Source organism: Primulina tabacum, chromosome 6 (genome assembly GCF_025594145.1).
Source record: "Primulina tabacum isolate GXHZ01 chromosome 6, ASM2559414v2, whole genome shotgun sequence".
Lineage (NCBI taxonomy): Eukaryota > Viridiplantae > Streptophyta > Magnoliopsida > Lamiales > Gesneriaceae > Primulina > Primulina tabacum.
In genome coordinates, this window is record NC_134555.1 from 7,324,619 (window position 1) to 7,333,559 (window position 8,941).

Consider the following 8,941-nt stretch of genomic DNA (forward strand, 5'->3'; position numbering starts at 1 on the left):
TGAGGTTTCTGAAGACAAGTTGTCACCGTCTTTTACACTCAATTTCTGAAAATAATATCATTCATGCATGAAATCAAATTTATGATCCGGGTGCAAACTTGGTGGCATAAACCCAGGCATTGTTAGCTACAAGGTTATCGAGATGATCCAATAGATTCTCCAGCGGACCTTTGCCAGTGACAATAGCCTGCACGAAGAATCCAAACATGGAAAACATAGCCAGTCTTCCGTTCTTGATTTCCTTTACTTTGAGCTCAGCTAATGTAACAGGATCCTCGTCTAAGCCAAGAGGGTCAAAGTATTGGCCACCAGGGTAGAGATAATTGCCCTCTCCAACTCCATCCAAGCCATTGATTCTGTATCCTTCCACCAGTCCCATTAAAATAACTTGGAATCCAAGAACTGCGAGAATGCTTTGTGCGTGGACAAGATTTGGATTGCCCAAGTAGTCCAATCCACCCTCGGTGAAGATCTGGGATCTGGCCTTGAACCACACAGGCTCTTTGAATTCAACTTTCAGCCACTTCTGAAGAACTTCAGGGGTGATGCATCCCAGAGCTCCGAGCATGGCCCAACGACCGTGGATCACCCGGACACAATATTTAGGTTGGGAGCAAGTTGCTGACATTAACTTTACATAACGGTACTAGTTATGCTTCTTGAAAATGGGAGATTGGACTAATACGCTGTACCTCAAGGGCTCTGTTCTTGGCAAAGGCCTCAGGATCAGCTGATAAACCAGCAGTATCCCAGCCGTAGTCACCGGGGAATTCTCCGGTCAGGTATGATGGTGTCTGAGCCGAAAAGGGTCCCAAGTACTTCACACGATCTGGGCCGTACAACAAGTCATTACCCTGTCAAGAATCACAAACACATTAAAATTGTAAGTGAGTAGCATCACTCCCGTGACTTCCTTTTCTATGATTGCATCTGTTCATATGATTGATGTGAATCCAGAGATTTAGTACAAACTTCAAAATATATTTTTATAGTCTTTAACACAGTGCAACGTGGTTTTCCCCATATGTGCATGTGATATTGTAATATTCAAGGAGTACCATGGTGTATTTGCTATTCCCCATCGAGACAACATCAAAGGATTGGCATTCTTGGTTTGACCCAAGAATGGAGTTGCCTGAACAACGGCCGCGGAGCTGGCAGTGGCAGCCAGTGATGCCATTTCTGCTTGTCAAATTTGTTCCTGTATATGAGGTCATCTCCAACTCATTGCACCATATTCTACCCTACATTTTGCATTAGGTTAGTGTTACACCAAAATCATCTCCAACCCATTGCAATACATTTCGCACTACAATCGAATATTCTCAGAATATTTTTTTTTATTTTAACATTAATATTTATATTTCCTAATCAGTATTTATAGTTTGATAATACGATAATAATTAAATCTTATAATTTATATATTAAAATTGGAATTAATTATTTCGCATAAGATATTAAATTATTTGAATTAATTATGTCATATAAAAAAATTAATCAAAATATTCTTTGAAAAAAATATACAAGTCATTGGAAGTAAAAAAAACACGAGCATTTAATATTAAATGAATAATACAACAAAAACACAACATTAAATATTCGAAGAACTATATTGTTCTCACAAATGCTCAATTAATGCATTTCGTAGTTGATAGTGAGCATATCTATTTTTTATTTTTTAATAACGAACGAGAAATTCTTGAAAACTTGCATTTTCGTCATTGACCACCATTTCAACGTCTGGAGTCGGTGCTTCCATTGCATCTTGAATTGGTGCACTAAGATCACGTCTATCTTCAATAATCATGTTGTGCATGATAATGCAAGCTTTCATTATGTAATGTAAATCGTTTTTGCGCCAAGACCATGCTGGAGATGCCACGATCGCAAATCGAGATTGAAGAACACCAAATGCAAGCTCCACATCTTTTTTGCATGACTCTTGTTTCATAGCAAAATATCTCTTTTTCGGTCCAAGTGGGTACGAATAGTTTGCACAATAGTTGACCACTTTGGGTAGATACCATCGGCTAAGTAATAGCCAGTATCATATTCTTTTCCACATATAGTATAATGAACAGGTGGAGTAATGCCTTGAGCCAAATCGGAAAACAAAGTGGATGCCTCCAAAACATTGATGTCATTATTTGAACCAGGCATACCAAAATACGCATGCCATATCCAAAGATCATAATCGGTTAATTGCTTCTAAAATAATTGTTGGTGACTCACTACGACGTGTATATTGTCCAGCCCAAGCAATAGGGCAATTTTTCTATTTCCAATGCATACAATCGAGAATTCCCAATATCCCCGGGAAGCCTCGTTGTTTACCAATATATAAGAGACGAGCAACATCACTGGCATTTGGAGATCGCAAGTACTGGTTTGCAAAAACTTCCACCACCGCTCGGCAAAAGTGTTGCAAGCATTTAATCACAGTTGACTCTCCTATTTTGATGTATTCATCAGCCGCATCCGCAAGTAAGCCGTATGCTAATAATCAAATTGCAGCTGTTGTTTTTTGATTAGTTGATAGCCCAAGTCGTCCCAAACGATCACTCGGTTGTATAAAATAGCTATCATAATTTTTGACATCATCAACGATACGAAGAAATAGATTACGGGACATCCGAAATCGTCGTCGAAAATAACCTTCATGAAATCTGGGATTCTCAGAGAAATAGTCATTGAACAAACTACGATCGGCTATTTCTCTATCGCGACGAATTACAATATGACCAGGAATTGATCCTCTTCTCGTGCCTTCGTTAACTTGTTGATTGATATAGGCATGCATCATCATATTGCATGTATGAATATGACTAACAATTGATCCTTGAATTTCTTTATCAATGGCTTCAGCATCGTTAACCAAATAATTGGTTATGTCATCTTCATTATCAGACAATGAAGACGAACCTGAAGAAAAATTCATTTTTTTGGTTGTGTTGTTAATTGTTTACAATAACATATAACCTTATATAAAAGTTTTAAAGATAATATGGATAAGATTTTTCTATCTACTGAAATCTCATCCAATGGATACATTTGATAGATAAGATTTCAACGTATGATATAATTGGAAATCTCATCAAACGAATAACATCAAATATTTAAGGATGAGATAAGATTTTGTAGATAATCCAAATCAAATTCATATTTTCAGGGATAGCACCAAATATTTCAAGGATGAGATAAGATTTTAATGGAAATCTCATCAAACGGAAATAATTTGTAGATAAAATTTTAATGGATATCATCAAACAGATGATATATGGATGAGATCTTGGATGAGATCTATTGAAATCCCATCCAAAGGTCACCATTTTCTTTACATATTTCAAGGGATAACTCTAAATATTATAAATAAGCATGTATCTATTCATAAACATATCTAACACAATTACAAGTATCTTATATTGAGAGTGATGGACGAAAGTTCAAGAAAAACTACACTGTTGACGAAGATAAGTTCTTATGTCATATTTATTTTGATATTTCGCAGGATCCCATAATAGGTATAAACCAATCGAGAGGTCAACTTTGGTCTCGGGTTGCAGTGAAGTACAACAAAGAAAAAAAAAGTGATTTACATCCGCGTCCTCAAAGATCAATTTAGAAACGCATTGAAAGCATACTCACTTGTGTTGCACATTTGAGAGGATGTGTTCGACAAATTGAAAATCTCAATTCGAGTGGTGCATCGGAACAAGATATCGTGAGTTATTTTTTAAAAAATAAATTTACAAGTCATTATTAATCAAAATTTTCTAATTAATTTTTTATACTTTTATGTAGATGAATCGTGCAAAAGTATTGTATGTGCAATAGAGTAAAGATAACAAAGCATTTCCACTCGATCATGTGTGGAATATTGTTAAGGATTGTGAAAAAATTTCAGGAGACAAAATTCCTTCAACAAAGAAATCTAGAATGTGTGCTACTAATCTAGATACATCACAATCTGATACTCCACTTGAAGAATCGCCCCAATCAGGTTCACCTATATTCTCTACATTTCCACTAAATTTAAGTGATGACAATATCGGTGACAGCTCTCAAAGACCAATTGGAGTGAAAAAAGCCAAATTAAAGAAAAAAAGATGAAGACATTTCTCAAATTCAACGTACAATGGAAGAACAACATCGCGAACTTTTGAATGTTTTGAAAAAAAAAACTGCCGAAAGACAACAAAACTACGACCTTCAAAAGAGTAGACTTGAACAGGGGGAAAGAAAAATGGATGACATAATTTTATACAAAGATTTGAGCAAAATTACTGATCCAACTCTGCGTGAGTACACTAGAACTCAACAACAAAAAAATTTGCAAAAAAGACTTGAAGCTGAACGTCGAGATAATGACAACTTTGGATCTTATTTTGGAGATATTGGAGGATCGGATTCTGGTTTACCTTATTACTAAACATCTATTTTTTATGTAATCTTTTTATGTTTTGTAATTTTGTTGTTTATTAGTTGTTGTTTTTGTTATTTGTTGTTTCGTATTGTTGTTGGTTGTTCGTAATTTGTACCGTTTTTAACGCATTAATAATTTAATTTGGTTTTTTTTTAAATTTATATTTTTATACTTAATTATTTTAAATCAAAGTATTAAAATTTTTATTATTAAAATTTCAATTTTTTTTAAATTAACTTAACATTTATTTAATTTTTTAAATAATAATTTATAAGTTTTATTATTTAATTGAAAAATTAAACTAATATAAAACATTTAAAAAATAAAAAAATAAAAAATATGTGCCACATCTGGAGTGAGATTTGAAGTAAACCTATTCCAACGTTAAATGTAGAATTACATTGAAGCAAATATTTCAACACTACAATAGTGTTAACACCATTGTAGAAGCATGGTTGGAGTTGCTATGATGTCCCTTGCTGGATTTTTTTTTAATCTTAGTTCTTTTGGTTAATGCTAGTTGGAATACGAGAGTGGAAAATTATCTTAGCCTACTGAAACTCTTAGTTACACAACTCAGTAAAACGAATACAACAAAGTTCTGGAAAAGACTCTTTCCCAGATTACAAACTCTTCTCAATAAGATATAGTAAAATGTTTAGCTTGAAGAGATTTCAAAACAGCAGCAGCACAAAATGATTTTAAAAGATCGGATATAAATAATAAAGTGTGTGCTGTTTTTCTGTATGTTGAGCTTGAAGATAAGTAGTTGATGATAGCTCAAACTCACGTTGGAATAATCATAGCATGGATAATGATACTAACGTCTTGTTTTCTATAAAGGATTGACCTCTATATATAGAAAACTTTGAGTCCAACGTCTATAATCAAAAACAGCTTCCGAGGCTCCTGAGTAAAATCAGCTTTAATACCTAAAAAAAGTCCTGCAGAAAGCTTCAGAGAAATCAGTCTTGTTACTTACCAAAACTAGTAAGGAGTGATAAATGTCTTTGTATAGCATTAATGATGCAATTAATACTAGTACTAGGTAAAGTAACGGTAACATTTAAGACTATAACGATTCAAACAAAAGATGTTAAGTTATCTTCTGCTTAAGGTAAGTTCTGCTTTTAAAGTTGTGTTCTGCTTTGGTTTTCTAAGCCGTTTAAGTACTCGAAGAGTACTACTTTTGTTAATGCGATACGAGAGCTTCTACTTTTATACTGCCTACTGCTAATAGCTATCGCGACCTACTGGTTTTGACTCTCATCACCACAATTAAATTAAGTCTAACAACTTGAATATTTTTTTTTTTAAAAATACAATCTCCACAAATTATGAGCCACAATAATTTTATATGTTTATTTTTTTGTTATTGTTAATATTTATAATGTCTGTATATCATATATTAGGATAATACTAATTTTAAGTATAATATGTTTTGTATGTATATTTTTGTTAAGTTGTTTGTCTTAAAAAACCGTGTTACTTGTGTTATTTTTTTTTAAAAAAATAATAAAAAGTAATTTCTTAAATATTTTAATAAAAATACACTATGTGATCATATATATTAACTACAATAATGTTAGATTAATTTAATTGTTTAAGATAGATTCGAAAATTTATTACAACATAATCAAGTTACCTCTCTTAAAAGAAATGCCTCGATTATTTTTTTTGGAAAAAAATGAAGTCGATCCCTTTGAGAGAGTGTGACACTAATATGTTTTTTAAAAATGTTTATGTTTTGACACAGTCAAATATTTATTAGTATGTGTATATCTTTAAATTATTACGTGCTTGTTATTATTATTGTTTGCCTAGATCTTCAAATTATTAATTACATTAATAGATAGAACAATTACTTTATTATATTTTATTTAACATGTTAAGCAAACTCAAGTTAACTTTTTTATTTGATTTATTTAGATTGTCAATACTTGTATTTTGATTTTTTCATGCCGGTAAAATTTCAATATAAAATTTGAATCTAAGTATGTATATAAACTTTTATTATTAAAATAACTTGGTATTTCCAAAAGTCGTAGATTGTGAAAATATTATTTTTGCGTATTTATTATTTTTTTACTTATAGTTAATGTTTTATATTATAATTGTTTTGATAATTGCTGTTACAGTTGTTTTTTAGACAATATTGTGATAGATAATAATAGTAATATATTATTCTTATTATTGATTATAGGATATTGTTACATACTACACCTGTTGATGCTACTGTTCTTTATCAGCAACAAACACATATATCTAATTGCTGGAACTTCTCAGTTCGCAATCTTAATTTTGATGTTAACAAAACATATCATCTTATTTCTAACAATTTACCTTAGTGCGCAGACAGCTAAAACTGAACTAATCAGTTCACGAAATCGTAACTGAAGCTATCGAAGATATCAACTGATTAAACCAACTGATCGTCGAGACCAGATCAGTCCAACTGGTTCTTCTATCAAGCGGCTCAGTTAATTGTCCAGTTGATAAGTAATTCAGCAAGAAGATCTCAAAAGCCTGGCCAGCTGATGTTGTATCCAACTGACGAAGAGCTCAACTGACCAGTTCAAACTGAACAAAGGTTAAATCAGTTCAACTGACGAGCCAACTGATTTCACTAAGCCCAACTGAAGATCAGTCAAGCTGACCAAACTGAAGCATCGGTTAAAAACATTTCAGTTGCAGATTAAGACAAGCCTACAGTAAATGGATTCCAGCTGTGCGTAAAGGTACAACCCCTTGTCCAGTCAAAGGACAATAATGGACGTTGCATCAGAGCATTAGAAGACAAAACGCTTCAGAAGGACAGACAAAAAGACGAGACACAAAGTCCAAGAAGCCGATTCAAAATGCAACGGATACAATAAATGAGTCTCACTGTACGATCAGTTATTCTCGCCTATATAAAGAGGAGATCAGTGAAGACTCAAAACATAACAAAACAAGAACCAAAAACAAGAAGAGAGTGAGAAAAAGAAAAACAGAGAAGGGCACACTCAGTTGCAAATCAGCTTACAGAAGCATTCAAGCCCAGAGGGAACTCGTTATCATTGTATCTGCTTATTATAGAAGCCATTGTCCCTCAGTATGTGAGAACACTTTTGTTCAGTTCTCACATACACACTCACTCTCAAAACCACTCAAAAACAGTCTTGCACAAAGACGTTAATCTTGTGTATGTAGTCTTTGACACATAGACATTAAAGAAGTGTTGGCTGGAAGGTGCTGCCTTCAGTCGTAGCTAGGAGTTCAGTTTAGGCAGTAGTGTAAGTCCTAGCTGAGTGGGTTTGTACAAGTAGTTGTATAATTCAAAGTCTTTTAGTGGATCCTATCTGTGGAGATAGAAGGAGTGACGTAGGAGCAGTTGAAGTCTCCGAACATCCATAAACATATCTTGTGTATTTAAATGATTAACTATTGTTTTCAAACTATTTTGATCAGTTGGAGTATTCGTCAGTTCAGTTGTCACCGTAACTGAACTGAAGAATGCAAAAACTAATCTGTCTTATTTCAGTTAGTCAGTTTACATAAGTTAAAATGTTTTCTAAATATATCAGTATTCTTAACGAAGGATTACTTCGAGTTTCTTCCGCTTGGTTTTAAAACCAAAACTCGATTTAATTCATCGATGTTAATATTCTTAAAACACGAGCTATTGAAGCTCATTGGAAATTGTTGTGTACGAAATGCCTTCGAAGGCACTAGCTCACACGATCCTTCGCTAATTTTACTACGCCTAACAACTTGAATAACACCTAAGAATGCATCGATCAAATAATTTAATTTGAGAATTGTGGAAAAGTGGTATACTACACTAACGTGTCCGATGATGTCTACACCAAATGGGCTTTACAACATCCTTTGTTGTGGTGATTGTGTTTATGATAATCATTTGGTAACTGATCTTATGAAAAGATGACATCGAGAAACTCATACTTCCACCTTCGAGTTGGCGAGGCCACAATAATGATACAAGATATTGCGTTAATTTGGGGGCCAAACCTGCAAGTTTACTGTATGGCAGGTTTATTGTTATGATTGGTTAGATTTTATGCGACTTCAAAAAAACTTCATATCCAATAGTTTAAAGTTCACTACTATGTACTTACAATGTACACAAACAGTAATTGATGAAAACAGTACAGACATAGAAGTGGCACAATACTCTCGATGTGTTGCGTTGTTGGTTATCGGTGGTTATATGTTACCTGATTCTGAAGGTTGTATGGTCAAACTGTTGTAATTGCATTTTCTGCAAGATATACATAAGGTTCGTAGTTATAGTTGGGCAAGTGCTGTACTTGCATATTTATATCATGAGTTGTATTTTGCAACTGGATCAGGAAAACAAGAAATCGGAGGCCCTTTATACATATTACATGTATATTTATTACAATTTTTTTATTTCAATATATACTTGTTTTTGGTACACATTTAGTAAACTCAATTGTTTGGTAGATTTGGGCATGGTACACATTTAGTAAACTCAATTGTTTGGTAGATTTGGGC

At 33.3% G+C, this 8,941-nt stretch overlaps 2 protein-coding genes, 1 long non-coding RNA gene and 1 pseudogene across 3 annotated transcripts; 1 reads left to right on the forward strand and 3 right to left on the reverse strand.

The window, feature by feature from the left end:
• Positions 1-3: 3 nt before the first annotated feature.
• LOC142549067 (chlorophyll a-b binding protein 13, chloroplastic-like) lies at positions 4-1,209 on the reverse strand (annotated as a pseudogene).
• Positions 1,210-1,678: 469 nt separating this feature from the next.
• LOC142549983 (uncharacterized) lies at positions 1,679-2,160 on the reverse strand. Its single transcript, XM_075659228.1, has 2 exons — positions 2,025-2,160; positions 1,679-1,926 (listed from the first exon to the last, which is right to left on the reverse strand). Exons 1-2 carry the CDS (start codon positions 2,158-2,160, stop codon positions 1,679-1,681), a joined length of 384 nt encoding a protein of 127 aa, XP_075515343.1.
• Positions 2,161-2,275: 115 nt separating this feature from the next.
• On the reverse strand, positions 2,276-2,938 carry LOC142549984 (uncharacterized). Its single transcript, XM_075659229.1, has 2 exons — positions 2,656-2,938; positions 2,276-2,496 (listed from the first exon to the last, which is right to left on the reverse strand). The coding sequence occupies exons 1-2, from the start codon at positions 2,936-2,938 to the stop codon at positions 2,276-2,278; spliced, it is 504 nt and encodes a 167-aa protein (XP_075515344.1).
• Positions 2,939-3,362: 424 nt separating this feature from the next.
• On the forward strand, positions 3,363-4,580 carry LOC142549068 (uncharacterized). Its single transcript, XR_012821051.1, has 2 exons — positions 3,363-3,721; positions 3,802-4,580. It is a non-coding gene; the product is annotated as an uncharacterized LOC142549068 (long non-coding RNA).
• Positions 4,581-8,941: the final 4,361 nt, after the last annotated feature.

Bases quoted from the DNA above. Each gene is read 5' to 3' on its own strand.
- LOC142549983 (XM_075659228.1), bottom strand. From the start codon at position 2,160: ATGCCTGGTTCAAATAATGACATCAATGTTTTGGAGGCATCCACTTTG. The intron at 1,927-2,024 runs GTATCTACCCAA...CATGCAAAAAAG, and splicing joins TGGCTATTACTTAGCCGATG to ATGTGGAGCTTGCATTTGGT.
- LOC142549984 (XM_075659229.1), bottom strand. From the start codon at position 2,938: ATGAATTTTTCTTCAGGTTCGTCTTCATTGTCTGATAATGAAGATGAC. The intron at 2,497-2,655 runs GTTATTTTCGAC...TTTGATTATTAG, and splicing joins GAATCCCAGATTTCATGAAG to CATACGGCTTACTTGCGGAT.